This window comes from Pezoporus wallicus, unplaced genomic scaffold, assembly GCF_028554395.1.
Source record: "Pezoporus wallicus isolate ANWC-B61680 ecotype Strahan unplaced genomic scaffold, APGP_CSIRO_Pwel_v1 contig_8088, whole genome shotgun sequence".
Taxonomy (NCBI): Eukaryota; Metazoa; Chordata; class Aves; order Psittaciformes; family Psittacidae; genus Pezoporus; species Pezoporus wallicus.
Genome location: NW_026642341.1, coordinates 72,553 through 89,530, shown reverse-complemented (window position 1 = coordinate 89,530; position 16,978 = coordinate 72,553). Strand labels below are relative to the sequence as shown.

The following is a 16,978-nucleotide window of genomic DNA, read 5'->3' as shown; positions in this document are numbered from 1 at the left end:
GCTCCTCCGCCTCCTCTGCTTCACTGCTGTCTCTGGAAGCTTTCAATGCCACTCAACCCACTCCCAGAGCCCTCCTCACCACCAGAGAACGTGGAGGATGAGGACAAGTTCCTCACCTTTCAATCTGCAGAGGGGTGGCAGCCCTTAGCGTGTCAGCCACCAGCCAGTTCAGCCCCTTGATCCACATATTGACCTCATCCTCGGAAGTGGCTGTGGGAAGTGCACAGGAGAATTGGGAAGAAGGGACATAGAAGCCGATCACCAACCAAACCTCTTGGGACTATCCCCAGCATCTTATGTCCCCTATTCCTTCCTTCATCCCCTTCTGACAACAGCTCCCTCCCACACAGATGCTCTGGCTGACTCCTCTCCCGAGTTCCTGCTCTGCTCCCCTGTGATGCCTATGGCTGCTGGACCCCATCCCCTGCACATCAGGCTCTCTCTTCCCTGCAGATCCCCTGAGCTGGGGGTTTTCTTTGTCCCCAGGCCTGGTGACAAGCCAGCTACAGCTTGGGAATGCGCCAGCTCCTCCGTAACCTCCCTGTCAGCAGCTCCTTCCCTTTGAGGGCAGAAGTGATGCCCCTGTCCCCCTGCCCCGCAGCACCAGCCACAAGGCAGATTTGCCATGGGCCATGGATGTTAAGGAGTCGGCATCACTGCCTCCATCAGTGTTGGTCTGCCTGTACACAAGGCTGTGTGCTCATAGCAGAGAAAGGGGTTGTCTGTCAGCTGAACCACCCCCAGCCTGTCCTGTCTGAACAGGAGGAGCCTCAAGGGCACAAAACTCCCCCCTTTCAGGAGCAAAACACAAGGCTGGTGCCCCAAGTCCAGGTTAAGTCAACAGACGGGGCACTGAGGAGAGCTGGGACCAACACCTCGCAGGTATCGAGGCTTCGTGAGTCCCCAGCGTTGTTTGGCTGCTCAAAGCAGAGGTGAGATTTTAACACTTCCTGCGTGGGGCTGACGGACACCAACACGCCCAGCTGAGACAGAACACTCCGTCTCAAGCACACCTTTGAATGAGGAGCTTCAGTTCACCCGACTCCTGGGTTTACCTGCCAAATTAACTGATTAAACTGAGGGGTGTACCCTTCAGAGAGCCGGTGTCACCTGCCTCCAAAGACACCTCCTCAGCTGGTGAAGACAGCACCAGCCCAGGGATACGCTCCTGCACTCGTGGAAGGATGCATCCAAGGCTGGGTGCTGTAGTGCTGAGGTGCCTGCCCACCCCTTCCCTGCACAGCCCCAGGCCACAAGTGCTTTACCTTGCAAGCTGAGGGTCTTCAGCCGGAACTCTGCGCCATAGAGGACAACAAAGCAGTGAGAGTGGTCTGGTCGGACACACGGATCCTCCTGGTACCGGTCAAAGTCACGCGAGTTCCTTCCTGGACGGATCTCTTTGATTTCACGAATATCCACTAAGAGAAAGGGAGAACAAAAAGGAGTTCAGCAAATGGCTTGAAATTCCCGTGAGGGCAGACGAGGAAGAGCACGGACAAAGTGGCTTTGGCCATCTGAAGAGCTGGATGACCACCCCTTACATGACAGTGGATGCTATGGTGCTGGGTACCAGGCCCTGGTGTGTTTCCTGTCTGTGCTGGAAGCAGGGATGGGGCAGCTGCCCGGCCCAGGCAGAGCTCCCAGGTGGCTGGGGACAGTGGTGCTGGGGCTGGTGCCTTATAGAGGGACTCACCGCATGAAGGCAGTGCTGGGGAACGGTTGGACTTGGTGATCTTAAAGGTCTTTTCCAACCTTCTATGATCCCATGACTCCATACTGTGAGCTTTTGCCCTTTAGCTTCACACCTCACGTTTTCCTCTTCCTCCACCCAATGCACATCTGCAAACTGCACATTTTTTGCCCTTCAAGACAGCAGCTCTTCTTTTTCCTTCTTACAGAAAGCTTTTTTAGCAAGATGAACCCTGTGAGGCACAGCTCCTGCCCCACTGGATGAGATCCTCTTTGCAGCTACTGCCTTACAAACACCAGAGATTCAAGATCCACTCCTTTCCAAATCCAAGTTACACACTGAAACTTGAGTTGATTCTTGGTTTAAGCAACCTCATTGTGTCCCTGCCTCCACCATCCCCACTTTTATCCTGAATTATGTCTCCGTTATCTGGCATTCCTCCATCTCCCCTGAGCACCACCCAGGGCAGTCCCCGCCTTCAGACACAAGCCACCTTCACCAAGGAAACTCCATCCTCCCCAGGCAAAGCAGGGTGAAGCTGCCTCTGTGCCCATCACCTCTGGCTGGCGTTCATAACAAAGGCACCAAACAATGCTCAGTGCAAGGATCAACCAAGCCCAAGAGATCCGGTTGTGGTGGATCTGCCACAGCTCTGGAGCAGATTCAAGTGCAACAACACCCCCTCCCACGCTTCCAGGCAGGATCCTGCTGCCCACCCCACTGCCAAACACCTCCCGGAGAGAAAACGTGCGGAAAAGCATGGAAACAGCTCTGGAGCTCATCTGAACTACAGACACCACCAGGGAGGGTGGTATCAAACAGCCTCAGCATGGGCACGGTGCTGGTCAGAACAAGGGCTGAGGGAGGTGGGACAACCGCTCAGGGCTCCCACCTCTGTTTTGTACCACACACGAATCCCGTGGACTTTGTCTTTAAATGGCTTCGTTCTGAAGCTGTGGCAGCAGCAGAGGGGCTGTTGTCGGGGGGCAAGCCCGGACTGCAGAGGAAAGCTCAGAAAGTTGCCTCTCTTACTAGATGGCAAGGATCAGGTCATGAAGGGGGTCATTTGGCTGGCCAGGGCTGTGGCTGGTTATTCCAGGGAGCCGTGCTCATTATCCTCATGCACATCCATAGCGTCAGCGTGCTTCCTCCATGGAATGGCTGAAGAGGGCAAGATGAACTGCAAGCAACCAAGCCATGGACAAACAAAACCCACACACACAGTGCCACCAGGGAGAATCAGAGAATCGGCACCACAGATCATAGAACCATAGATGATCAAGTCCAACCGTTCCCCAGCACTGCCAAGGCCACCACTAACCCATGTCTCTGAAGACCTATTCTACACGAGGGGTGAACAATTCCAGGGTCGGGATGATGCTAGGGCAGGGCAGGCAGCACCACTGCACCGGGCTGTGGGACACAGGGACAGCATCACTCTGAGGACACTCCCTCAGCTTTAGGGCTATGGTCCCATCCCAGCAGCAGCTCCCAATGGGCTAGCCAAGGGTGACCAAGCATAAGGCAGCACTTTGACCATCAGGGACAGCCCAGGGTGGTGAGAGCAGGCAGGAGGAAACCAGGCTGGGGTTGGTGAGGAGCAGACCTGCTGGGCTCCAAGTGTGGGTGCTGAGCCCAGTGGTGCAGCTACAGCATCACCCTGGCTTCTGCTGGGGCTCATGGAGAGGAGGAGCAGGGAACTCTAACCAGCAACCTTGGAGCTGTGTTCCTCTGCAAAGGGCAGTGGTGAGCATGATGGAGCTTTGAACGTCAAGCAAGGAGAAGAGACACTGGTAAGGGAGAATGTCCCCAGAGGAAATTCTGGGAAAGGACTCTCGTTGCCCTCAAACAAAGAGAAACCAACCACAGCTACAAGAAAAAAAAAACAACAAACCCCAAATCTTTGCTTCCTGGAAAAACAGTTCCTTAAACGCTCAGGGGAATCAAATAACAATATCTCTGAGTCACGTTTCCAAAGCAGATGATGCTTCTGAGCAACGCAGGAGGGAGATTACTGCAAACCTGGCGTGTAATTCATCCCAATTAAACTCCACTTACCGCGCTCGCCTTTCACTCCAATGTGCTGCTGTTTAACACGAGGCAGAAATAGGACCTGCTCATCACCTGCAGCAGCACTGAGCTGCAGCACAGGATGCTGCTTGCTCCAGACAAGCACCACAGCAGCCACACACAGGGCCTGACTCTGGGGACACTTGGAGACCCTACACGAGGAATGTGGGATCCTCTCCTGATGGGATGCACCATGCAGCACCATGGGTGTGCATCTGGAGATGATGGCAGCCTGGCACAGAACTTATCCAGACTGATCACTGCAGTAACCCGATCTAGTTGAAGATGTCCCTGCTGACTGCAGGGAGTTGGACTGGACGAGCTTTGAAGGTCCCTTCTAACCCAAACTGTTTCATGATTCTATGACACCCCTCCAAAGCTCATCAACCTGGGGCAAGAACACAGCAGGACCCAGTTCCTTGGGGCTGCAAAGGGAGGACAGACAAGCTTTCAGGAAGCAAGGGTGTGACTCCTTAAGGCTTCACCTACCCTTCAGGAATGAGCTGGCTGGAAGTTCAAACGTTAGCATGCCCTGCTGTAACCTGCCCATCGCCTCCATCCCCAGGGACACAGCGTGCTAGCTCATATCTCAGCTAAGGTCTCAGCATCCAGAGCAGGCAGGGCAGGGCTGAAGTCAAACCCCGCCTTTGAAGGATGCAGGGCTCCACCAACGCAGTGGGGAAGAACCGGCCTCAGGATCTTCATGGCCGCAGCCGCTGCAGGAAGGTGCCAACGCTGCACACCGAAGATCCAGGCGGCGGCGATGCCCGGGGCAAGCGAGGCGCTCACCAAGGGCAGGGGCAGGGGCAGGGGCACCGACTCAAGGCAGTGGGCGAGAACCCACGCGCCCGCTGGGGCCGGCTCCTCTCATCCTCCCGAGGTGCCCGCGCAGAGCCGGCTCAGGGCTGGCTCTGTGCGGCCTCCTCCCGCCGCAGAGCAGCGCAGGAGCCTCCCAGAGCCGCGGCTCAAGGGCCTCAAACCCCTTCTGGTGGCGGGGAAGGAGCTCGCTCTGGGCAGGAAGCGCAGCGAGCACAAATGCCCCCGCTCGCACCAAGCGAGTGCCGAGACGCAGAGCCTGCCTCCAGCGCCCGTCTGCCAGGCACCACGGGCAGGGCAAGGGGCGATGAAGCCGCCTTCCATAGCCATGGGGGGTCAGCCCCGGGGTGACCCCCAGCTCTGCACAGCACCAGCCAGGTCCCGCTGCCGCCGTGGGGCAAAACCTGCTCCAGTGGGTTCAGCAGCTTGGGTTGAGCTCTGCTCAACCTCAGCATTGCTGCCAGCACAAAGACTGCAGGCAACGGAGGCAGAGCCCACAGCCCATCCGCCCTGCCCTCCCCGGGCCCAAACCAATCCCCCTCCATCAATCCAGTGCTGCTCTCCCCATGCTCCCACCGCTGTGGCCAGATGCATTATTCCAGGCAATAAACCACACTCCAACCCATAACTACCTCCACTGCAGCATGTAAGAGCCCCACACCAAGCTCAGCCACCTCCTGATGGCAAACAGCAAACCTGGTGCCCAGCAGCCTCCTGCCCTCCCACCTGGGACACCTTTGTCTTTAAGCCCCCCCTTGCCTGTACCCACCACAGGACCAAACGTTAGGGGCTGCTGATCCCACACACTCAAAACTGCTCATAGTGTCTACAGAGCCCCATAGCTACGCAAAACTGCAGGGAGGAGTGTGGGGGGAACCCAGACCCGCTCTTAAGCAGGGGGTAGCAATTCCAAAGGAGAAGGCAGACAAGTTGGGAGCTGGGAGCACAGCAGAGAATCTCCACAAGTGCAGTGGAAGGAGAGCTGCAGAGTCCGACCATGGCTCCATCACTGCTCCACCATCACGCTCCCCAGGTGAGCAGTGTCGTGGTGACAGCGGCTCACGTGTCCCACCATAGGTCTGCACCTTGGGTCCGTGCTGGCAAAGACCTACCAAGGATGCAGCCCAGCTCTCTCAGCCTGGCTCCAGAGCAGAGCTGCTCCAGCCCTTGCAACATCTCCGTGGCCTCCTCTGGCCTTGCTCCAGCAGCTCCACGTCCCTCTTGTGCTACTGCCCCAGAGCTGGACCAGGGCTGCAGGGGGGGGGTCTCCCAAGAGCACAGCAGAGGGGCAGGATCCCCTCCTTCTGCTGCATGTGGTAAAAATGCTTTCGATGTGCATGTGTGTAAAAATAAATCTATTATACCACAGCGTGCAGAATGAAGCAGCACTGCCTCCCTGTCAGTATTTCAGTGGATATTCAGGCCAGCACAAGGGAATAGGAGAGGCAGAGCCTGGAGGAGGATCACAGCCCTCCTCCTCCTGCCAGCATCATCCCAGCACCCTGCCCAGCCTGGGGCTGCTCCACACTCATCAGCACTTGGGACCTGCTGAGTGCATCCCAGCACTGCCCACCACAGAACCCAGCACTCAGAAGCCCTGCGGTCCCAGGGGAATCCCGAGCATGTGCTAAGTGCTCCACTGGATGGGGGCCAGGCTGCAGCCCTGCTCCTGCCCTGGGCTCTTCACCAAGCCCCTTCCACGCACCAAGCTCAGCCCCATCCCCATGGGCACCGGCGTTGCTGGGGAGTGGGCTGACAGTCACCACCTGAGCTGCAGCGTGGCTGCACTGCAGAAGTGAAGGTGGCTCTTACCCAGCATTATGTTGTGCTCAGCTCATAATGAACACAAGAAGCAGGGTCCTGCACTTTACAGCCCCTCTGCAGGAAGCAAATCAGGAACCCAAACCCACCCAAACCTTTCAGAGGGAAGAGCTGTGTGTGTCTCATAAGTGCAGGTTTTCACAGTGACCATAGCTCGGCCTCACAACCTCCCCAGCTTCCCTTAATCGACAAGGCTAAAGCAGACAGTGCGATGGTGAATTAAATGTCTGTGCACAGACACAGCGATGAGGTTACCGCATCCTCCTCCCGGCCGTGCCATCAGCGCTGCTGTGCATCAGTTATCATGTTTCTGAAGGACAATCCCGTGCCATTAGCAGATGGATTACACAGACAGGACAAGAAACCAGCTGAGGACTCTCATTTGACCTTACTCTTTTTCAGAGGACAGGAAGCTGTGCTGAGGCACCCATGGGGGCCAACATCAACAGCAAACCAGCAGCTCCCTGTGCCCCAGTGAATCCCCCATCCCCTATGAACTGAAAGTGGCCATGCTGCCCTGCCAGTGAGGCACCAAAACCCCTGTAAGAGGCTCTGTCACTCCCACTGCTGCCCCAGGGAGGGACACAGCCACCCTGGTGTTCAGGACCCCCTTGTGTCCCACCGCTCTTGCTGCTGCAACACGCAGGTACTGCTCTTGCCTCAGGAGAAGATGCAAGTAAAGCTATTTCCCCATCCAGACTCAGCTCAATCGTGCCTCGGGTTGCTCCAGCAAGTTGCTTCATCTCAGCTGCCACCAGCATCAGCAAGCAGCAAGTTTCACTCTGAACCACTGCGTTTTGCCAGGAAGCAACTGCTGGATTTAGCTCTACCCCAGAAGCAGCGACATCCATGCAGAGAGCACCCTGGGAGAGAAGGTGCTGGGAAACAAACAGCTCAGCGGGCTGGAGGTGGGATTGGAGCAGTTAGCCAGGGAGCCTGGGACAAGCCTGGCTCCCAGCTCAGACCCTGGCTCGCTTCTCAAGGATCTCAGTCACTGAGCATGGAGCAGAAGGACCTGGAAGAGGTGAAACTGCCCTGGGAGCGCAGCAAGCAGCGGGGCACACTGGGACACAGCGGCTGCTCTGCGGGCACCCCCGCTTCCTGCCCGTGTCCCCGCTGCCGCTGCACCCTGCACCACGTGTGCTGTGGCTTCTGCGCTCCAGCTCCTCCCTCCTGTCCCCCCCGAATCCTTATCAGCTGCAGAGAAAGACAGAGGAGATGCACAGGGAGATTAGAGATGCTCGGCTGCTGCTGCATCGCTCTGTGGGTCATAGTCACAGCCTGGTTTGGACAGGAAGGGACCTTAAAGATCATCTGGCTCCAACCCCTGCCACGGGCAGGGGCACCTTCCACTAGAGCAGCTTGCTCCAAGCCCCTGTGTCCAACCTGCCCTGGACCACTGCCAGGGATGGGGCAGCCACTCATGGTTACTTAGAGGGTGGTGGAGAGGATGGATGGAGGAGAAGATACAAGGAACTGCCCTTCCTCCTCCATCCCATGCATCCACGTTACAGGCTGGAGCAGGGAGACAGAGGTCTTGCCCAGACATCACACTGCTCCCACAGGGCACTGAGGACCTCTGCCCAGGCCGACCCAGGCCTTTCTGCTGCACCAGCTTTAGCCTCATGCAGGTGGCCTTCAAGAGCTCACGAACATCCTCCAGATGCTAGAGGCAGAGGTAGCTGTGGGCTGGGAGCTGCCTGCCCCGTGTCATCAGCACATCTCTCCTGCTCGCTCAGCTGCAAGAAAAGGCGAGTGAAAACCCCAGAGCTGATCCCCCACATGAGCGGAGCAGGATGTGCTATCTGAGAGCTCTCCACAGCCCCACGCCGGCGGGATGGCAGGGCTGGCAGCTCCCACTCTGCTGGTCCCACCACAGCACCCATCACCACCACAGTGCAGCTGAGGAGGTGGTGCTGGACCCGTGTCTGCCTCTGCTGGGCTGCACGGCCTTAGGCAAAGCACTCCAACTCTTCTCCAGCCCCCTTGGTTGTAGCCCTGGAGCTGTGGGGATGAGGAGAGCGTGTCACCGGGTGAGCGCATAGCCCAGAGCACTCTCTACCCAGTGCCAGCGGATGGCCAGCAGCTGAGCAGCAGGGAACGATTGCACCCACCCCAGAGGGACTCTCTCTCCACTCTCCCCCTCTGCACCCCGAGGTTGCAGGATGCAAAAAGCAAATGTTGCCCCAGCCCCACATCCAGGCTCTCCTGCCCCAGCAGATGATCTTCTCCCATGGAACGCTACGCTCACACCGGCTCACCCAGTTTCTCGCATGGCACTGGAAAGGTAACATCCCATGCAAGCTGGTCACAGGGCTCCCTTCACAGTGCGCGCTTCAGTCCAGCTCCACTCAAGCGCACAAGGGAGGTGGGAAGAAACCTCTCTCCCTCACCTGAGCCATAGCTCGTCACTGGGGTGGCCAGCAGGGAACACGGTGGAAGGAGCAAGAGCAGGGCGAGCCTATTTGGTTACCTCCCACTGCCCAGACCTCTGCAGCTGGGGTCTCTCTTAGAGGTTAGCATATCTGACTACAGCAGGGTGCAGGCACCCAGTTTTGGGACAGCCACTGAGAGCAAGGGTGAACCCCAAGCAACACAAATAGGCTGTGAAAGATGAAAGCAGAGTCACAGCTCATGGTGCAGAACTCGCCCAGTGCAGTGCTGGGCCTGGGAGCACAAACTTCCCGCTGGCTGGACACCAGCAGCCCTGTCCCACCAGCAGAGCCCTGCGAGGGCAGCTCCATGGCAAACACCCCTGAGGGCCCAGCAATCCCCCTCCCGGGATGCCTCAGGGGTCCCTCTTGTCCTCCATGGAAATCCCATCTCTGTGAAGCTGGGGGGTTTTGTACCAGGATTTCGGGATTCTACTAAACCCCAAGCTGGGCATCCAGGGTTGCTCAGCGCATCCAATCCCATGCTCAATCCTGGCAGCCACAAGAGCACCTTCACCACACGGAACACAGGAGCATGTTTCCACCCCAAACACGTGCAGAGCTGCTCCACGCAGGGTAAAGCCCTGGACTTTGCTTGCACAGATGCTGCTCTGAAGAAGTCTGTGTCCTTCCCCTGATGAAACCAGGCCATGGCAGCCACCCTGCAGTCACCAGCCTCCTCATTTTGAGAGGCACAAGCTTCCACTGACTCAACTGGAAAGGGGAAGCTCAGCACTGGTGCCTCTGGACAGACAGTCTGTCCAGGGATGGCTCCACGAGCCACCCCAAGGTGACCTTCTTCCTGCATGGCATCAAGGGCTCCATCCCCCTCAGCCCTGCCTGGTGGATGGAGTGACCTTACAGCAGTGAACCAGGAGGATGGGGAAGATGAAGGTCTGCGAGCTCAGCTCCTGCAGCCCACCTCTCCCTCTGGGGTGGACACACAGCACTCAGGAGATCCAAGAGGAACCGCAGAGGGCAGGGATGGATCGAGGGACACCTGCACAGAGCCGTGACTCGGCACAGAGCGGGATGAGGAAGCTGCTCCACAGGGAGAACGTCTGTGCCGCATCTCTGCGTCCCTCTCCTTGAGCTCTTCCTCCTGTCCCCAGTCCTCAGCACGCGTGAGGACCCCCACCCACTGCCAGCGCTGCCGGGAGGGGACGGGACCGAGCACACCAGCATGGAACAGGCAGGAAAAGGGGCAGACACGGCCACGCAGCAGTCCTGAGTGCACAGGCAAGGGCACAGCTCACAGCTCTCAGCCTGACAGCAGGGCTTGGCTGGGCCAGAAGGGAGGCTCTGGGAAGCCCTGGCAGAGGTGGATGTGGGGACCTGGGTGTCCAACAGCAGCAGGAGCTCCTGGGAGCTCCTCGGGGACTTTCACACTCAAGAAAGGCACCTTCCCGACTCCTCCATGCCCGGGCACCGTGCCCCATCACAAAGCAAGTGCAGACGAGGGTGACCACGCACTGCCCTCAGGAGAGGGCACAAAGGCAAGGGGTGAAAACTGAAGGACACAAAAGCAAATGGCAGTGCTGCTGCGATGGCTCAGTTCTCAGCCGTGCCACCAGACGATGCAGTCAAGCTCCTGTGACAGCAATTTAAGAGCAGAGATCACTGCTCGGCCAGGACATTCACCGGGCAGCAGGGAATGGCCCAACCGTGTCCCTGCCAGCGCTTGAGCTCTTCAGTGTCACAGAACAGCTGGGAAGAGGACAGGGTGAAGATCCCACGTGCTGCTGAGCCATTCGAGGTCACCACAGCAGCCTGACCTCTTCCCCCACCACGCTCAACGCGAAAGCTGTTTTGAGCCAGCAAGGACTGAGAACTCCCGACAGCACAGATGTGATTTCCAGATGTGTGCCATTATCTGCAGGAGAGGCCCCAGAGGGCTGCACCGGCTCCACTGATAACACAGGGAAAGGCAGAGGCACCTCCTCCTGGAACTCTCCATGCCATGAACGAGGAAGATGCCATTACCAAAGCGGCTGAGGGTGGAATCAAACCTGCTCTGTCCCAGAGTGCTGAACAACGGAAACACTGAAGGGAAAAGGAAAACTCCTCTTCCCTTTTCACCAGTTTTGCTCTATGTGCACTAACCATGATGGGACCACTGGTGGTGCTGGCTTCACCTCCCATCGCCCAGGCAAGATGGAAGATAACCGTGGCATCTTCTTAACAGCACCATCCAACTGAAGGCACTGAGCAGACATTGCCTGAGCCACACACCACCATAGCAGGAGGCATTATCTTCAGTTTACGTGGCAGAAGCAGGAGCTCCTGGTGATGGTCTCCACACGAGGCTCCTCTACCACTTGGGGTTGGTGTTTCCTTAATGACCTCACCTGGGCTTTATTTGGTGCCCAGAACCAGAGACCTGCTCCTGGTGCCACACACCAACCTGCTCCGGGGCCTATGGCAAACCACGCTTCAAAGTTCCATGCTCTCATCTCCAGGCCTTTGCACAGCATGCCCCAGAGCCCGAGCTGCTGGGGACCACAGGGGCGGAACTCCAACAGCAGCAAGTCCTTGAGAACAGGCTGGCACAAGGCATTAATATGGTGTGATTCAAGGCACTACTCTGTGATTCTACAATTAAAAGATAAACCAATTCCTGCTGCTTTGCTGGGATGGAGAGGCCAAGCTGTGTCCCCAGGGCCCAGGCAGCCTGCAGAGCACGGCACTGCTCAGAGCCTGCTCTGACCCGGGACAGCTTTTTGGTCTGGAGGGCTGCAACCTGGCAAGGATGAGCAGGACAAGGATGCAGCTCAAAGAGAGGGGGGTACCCAGAGCACCTGGCCAGCGGGACCAGGGCTGGATGAGTGATGCCTGCAGCACTGGCAGAGGTACCGGGACGAGGTCGCAGGCTCCCTGCTTCTGCTCCTCTGCAGCCCAGGAGCCGCGTCCTTCGCTCACAGGGAGCAGGACCACGTCAGGCAGCACCTGAGCGCTCAGCAAACAGCAGCTCCCACCCTGCACCAGCTGGGAGGCAGCTTCACAGGGCAGGGTGCCAGCGGGTGAAAGTCCTCTTGGACATCCCATGCCCCAGCATCGCAGCCACCCCCATTCTCTGACCCGGCTTAGGGCTGGGGACCGCATGTGCGGGGACAGCCCCTGGAGAGGGCGAGGAGGGATGAAGGGTATCCCAGCACACGCAGGAGGGTGTCCTTCAGTCACAGCAGTGGCACTTCTGGAAGCGAGTAAACAGGAAAGAGCTGCTCAAGCAGCTGCTCTACCCTGCAGGGTACAGCTGTGACAGCCATCCCCGATGTCCCCGCTCAGCGACAGCCATTCCCAACCCCGGCTGCTCCGGTCGATGCTCAAACGGAGCAGGACGGGGCCCTGTGCAGCACAAACCTGGGAGGAGAGGCACAGAGTGAACTGGGGGAGCTCCAGCAGAGGTGCAGAGCAGGACAGCGCTGTGCTGGGGCAGCTCACGGTGTCAGGAGGCATCAGAGCAGCCTCTCCCGCTCCCATCCCTGCACCACAGTCCTGGATGGACCGCAGCACGCTGCCGCTGCGTCCAGCTCCTGCCCGGTGGGTTTGAAGGTAGAGGGAAAAGGCAACCCCAGTTCTCACGGACGATTTACCCTGCAGGTCACCACCCCACGTGGGAAGGCGCACAGCCCTCATGCACCTCATGCAGGTAAAGGCAGGGGGTGAGCAGAGGGGCTGAGCTGCACACACGGGGCAGCACAGCTCCGGGTGTGATGGTTCCGGGTGCGAGGGCAGGAAAACAAAAGGTCCCATTCCAAGAAAAAGAAAACAAATACGTTTGTAAAGAGCTGGGGAGAAAAATCACCCCGGAAGGAGCAGTGCTGCCCTGTGCCAAAGCCAGCTCACCCAGCAGCCCCTCGGGGCACCGTCACCAGGACACGTTCAAACACGAGGTGGGTTTGCCACCCGCGGGCACTGCATGGGCAGCACGAGGCTCCTGCAAGCACGAGGCAGGAGCTGCAGAGGGAAGCACGGGAGAGCCTGTCCCATCCCCTGGAGCTTCCCCACGTCTCCAGCCAGCCCAGCTGAGGAGCCCCAGCTCCCAGCCGAGCTCAGAAGCCACAAGACCACACAGGCAGCAGAGACGAGGAGCAGTTGGAGCAGCCAGAGACGTTCAGAGCTATGGGAAAGCTCTGCTGACTTCCCCAGCTGCAGAGCTGCGAGTCCTGCTGCAGACGCCAGCCCTCGGCCTTTGGGGGGCTCATGGTGCTCCACAACCATGTGCGAGGTGTTTGATACGGGATGGGCATCTGTCAAGAGTGCCCAGAGAGCTGGGGCAGGAGGGGTGAGCCCGGCACAGCTGGTGGCAGAAGCAGACAGCCCTGCCTGCAGCTCCGAGCGCTGGCCCATCTTTAGAAAGGCAGGAAACCTCAGAAATCAGGATATTTCTAATTTAAATCAATGTCCAAAAGCTTTTTCCATGTAAAAGAGCTCTTTGTGCCACACAAAAATCCTCAAACCTTAAAGATTAAACCCATGTCAAAGGAAGGCCACCTCTAGCACTGCAGAGTCACTTTGCAATGGCCATTGTCACTGTGTCCCCTCCTGATGTGCCACCTCCAGCAGGGAAGCCGCATCCACCATAGGGATGAGCAGCGCTGGTGGAGCCATGAGGTCCTCCCCACCTGGCAGGATGCAGCCGCTGTGCAGAGGATGTGCTACAGACCAACCCCATTGCAGAGGTGATAGCACAGGAGAGCCCAGCACACACCAGGGGCTGTGTTTGCTGGGGCAGTCACAGGTTCCTGTGAGCTTGCACACACTGAATCATGTTCTCCATATGGCTGCAGGTACCTGGGGAACAGAAACCTTTCTTCTTCCATCCTTCTCTGCAGAGGCATCCTTCTGAGAAAACCCATTTCATCTGTTCTCAGAATCAACCAGGTTGGAAAAGATCTCTAAGATCACCAAATCCAACCATTCCCCAGCACTGTCAAGGCCACCACTAACCCACGGCACCAGCAATGGGCATCGCTACCAGCCGGCACATCCTCAGGATGCTCACAGGGCGCACATTGATGAGATAACTGCTGCGATGAGAGCAGCAGCCCCTGGGCTACAACAAAGAGCAGGAGGAAGGCCACAGGTTGGGCTGGGCTCAGCCAGGGATGGAGCACATTAGCAGTCCTGTACACAACAAAACTGCTCGGTGCTCCTCTGCAAAGCCAGATGTTCAGGCCCAGCTTACGGAGATGCTCCTCTCACCACACATGGTATGCAGCCAACTTGGCTGCCTGCAGGCAGGGGGAAAGCCAAGGCACATCACTTCCACCCTGACAAACCTGGAATCCTCAGGCCCTCGGCAGAGGTGAGACAGAACCAGGCCAATGCTACACAAAACCTCTCCAGTTTTAATTAGTGGGTTAAACCCATAAGCCAATACCTTCCACGTGGCTGACTGGTAAAGGAAGGAATGAGATGGATGGGCAACGTGGGCACAGGCACCACAGCGGAGCATGGCTCTCCCAGCCTTTGCTGCTCTCTGGGTTGCAGAGAAGCTTTTGAGATGCAAAGGGAGGAAGTAATTCGTGATGTGTCTTATGCTGCATGAGCAGGGGACTTGTGACCCGTTCCTCCTGGAGGGTGCTACCAAGGTGAGAAAGGAGATGACAAAGGGACCTAAAGAAGGGGGAGAGGCGGTCCCGGTTTGGAGGTAAAGGCAGGGCAGAGCACGCTTGCTTTCCCAGCTCAACACAAACACCCTGTAAGCAGGAAGGGGAGCGGTAACGACACAAAGCCCCTAACCTCGAGAAACTGCCTCAGCAGGGGAGGCTTTAACCCCGGGGATGCTCACAGCCATGCCCTCACCCTCCCACTGCAGCAGTTCCCTGCCCGAGGCACCTCAGTGGGAGCAGGAGGGACCCGCGGTGCAGGAGCTCCTGCATCCCAGAAGACCCAATGCTGAGGTTGGTTCAGTCTCCAAATCCATCCCCAGCTTGCTCCTCATTGAAAAGGCCTCAAAATAATCAAATTCAACCCCAAAAGCAGGACTAACAGAGGGCTTGGGGGGGAAGGGGAGCACGAGCCACCCTTCAGAGCCACTCGGTATCAACATCTTACAGCCCCTGCCTTTCCTTGCACACAACCAGCAGCTTTCCTCCACCTCCACAGGCCGACCTCACTTCACTGAACGCAAGACCACAAGCAGGGCTCTGCAGAGGGGGATTTTCCTCCCCTCTCTATAAAACCAACATCTGCTCCAAATTTCCAGCTCGCTCTCGAAGCAAGCTCTGGGCTTTCTGACGTGTTTCAAGGCAAACGGCTCAGTGAGGCGCCGGCCCATGCCCCCTGCACGGGGCTCCGAGTGCTCACGGTGAAAGGAGTAAAAACACATAGCACAGCACAGGAAGTTAAGAAAAAGAGGCCCAAAAGACGTGAGGGATCGGTGCTGCTTTGCTCTGGGTGAGCAACAGAAAGAATGGAAAACTATGAGAGCTCTTGCCATGGTAAGAGCTGGGCCCTGTGCAGAGGGATCAGCAAGAAGCCATCACTGGTGACTGGAGGTGGCTGAAACCCTTTGGATGAAAACGATGTTAACTGGGGAAAACGGTCATTTTTTTTGCACAAAGCAGGATTGCATTTGGCACAGTGTCAGTTCAGCAGGAGGCGGTGAGGAGGTGACCACCTCCCAAAGCAAAAAGCTTCTTTGCCCCTTCCTCTCCACTGGTTCTGAGCCACGGCTGCTGGAAAGAGCTGAAGAGGTTAACAAAGAGCAGGAGATGGGTCCTCTCCAAGGGAGAGGGTCTTCACTGGGAGCCCACTGCACCACGGGCACAGAGGATGCAGGTTTGCATGGACCCTCCTCCTGCCTCCTCCTCTCCACTGGTGGGGTGCCCTGATGCCTGCTTCTGCTCTGCCCCCCCGTAAGCTCCAGGTCAGCAGCCACCAGAAAGCCAAGCACCACCAAAACACAGCTTTTCACGAAGGTGAAGGCAGACAACGGCCATTGCAACCAACAGGCTGCCCAGAGAGGTGGTGGATGCCCCATCCCTGCAGCCATTCCAGGCCAGGCTGGATGTGGTTCTGGGCAGCCTGATCTAGTTGAAGATGTCCCTGTGCTCACTGCAGGGGGTTGGAGCTGGATGAACTTTGAAGGTCCCTTCCAACCCAAACCAGTCTGGGATTCTATGAACCACCCAGAGTTCAGGAGAGATCACAAGTACTGCAGACAAGCACTCACAGACCTATGGAGGCAGCAGCTCCTCCCAGCAGGGTCAATAACAGAGCCAGGTCCCACAGCACTGCCCCTGGGACAAACACGTATCTCCATCTGCAAACCCACCAGGTGCAGAGAAAGGAGCACAGACCCCCCCATGCTGTGGTGTTTGTGGAGAGAGGCACCTCTCTAAGACATGGCCATCAACACAGGCTTGCCCGAGTCAGAGACCTCCACATGTGATGTATTGTGGATACACGCCCCTTCCAAAGTGCCTAAAACCCCAGGATCATTCCTACCTGGACAATTAACTTGTGTCCAGGGCGGGCTGAAGCTCCTTGCTGGCCCGCATGTCTCAAGAAATATTATGCCTTATCCCTTGCAGTGTTCAAGGCCAGGTTGGACACAGGGGCTTGGAGCAAGCTGCTCTAGTGGAAGGGGTCCCTGCCCATGGCAGGGGTTGGAGCTGGATGAGCTTTAAGGTCCCTTCAACCCAAACCAGGCTGGATTCTGTGAAACACAAGAACATTCATTACTGACCATGAGCACAGCAATCTTTGCTCTGTAGGACACTGCCTGGTGGGGATGCCACTGCAGGTGAGGGAACATCTCCCCTCCTGGCTGCTCTCCCCTGCTCGTGCCCTCACTCACATTGCCAGTCAGGGCCTGACCAGAACCACATCCACAAGCAAACCGCACTCTGCCCCAGCCTCCTGCTCCCCACACCAGTGGGGTTTGTCTGCATGGGGAGACCTGCATCGGTCGCTGCTCGTGGCTAAAACTACCACTAGTCAACTCCAGATGACTTCTGCCTGGTTCCCCCCCATCCACGTGAAGCCTGGTCTTGCAGGAGGACGTGAGCAGGAGGGGGTACATCAGTGTATCTGCCACGGGAGCTGGAGCCGTCGCACACCTGCGCTTTCCCAGGCATCCTTTTTCCGCACATCCCGACAAAACTCGGGCAGTTGGCCAAGAACCCGGATCCTGCTGGCC

The 16,978-nt window shown here is 57.6% G+C and overlaps 1 protein-coding gene across 7 annotated transcripts in view; it reads right to left on the bottom strand.

Moving 5' to 3' along the window:
- PLCG1 (phospholipase C gamma 1) overlaps positions 1 to 16,978 on the bottom strand; it is a 41,104-nt gene that overhangs the window by 21,836 nt on the left and 2,290 nt on the right. For all 7 annotated transcript variants that reach the window (XM_057428916.1, XM_057428918.1, XM_057428919.1 and 4 more), the window contains exons 2-3: positions 1,266 to 1,418; positions 117 to 210 (exon numbers count right to left, since the gene is read on the bottom strand). In XM_057428916.1, the coding sequence (XP_057284899.1) occupies positions 117 to 210; positions 1,266 to 1,418 (247 nt within the window). The remainder of the gene's footprint in view (positions 1 to 116; positions 211 to 1,265; positions 1,419 to 16,978) is intronic.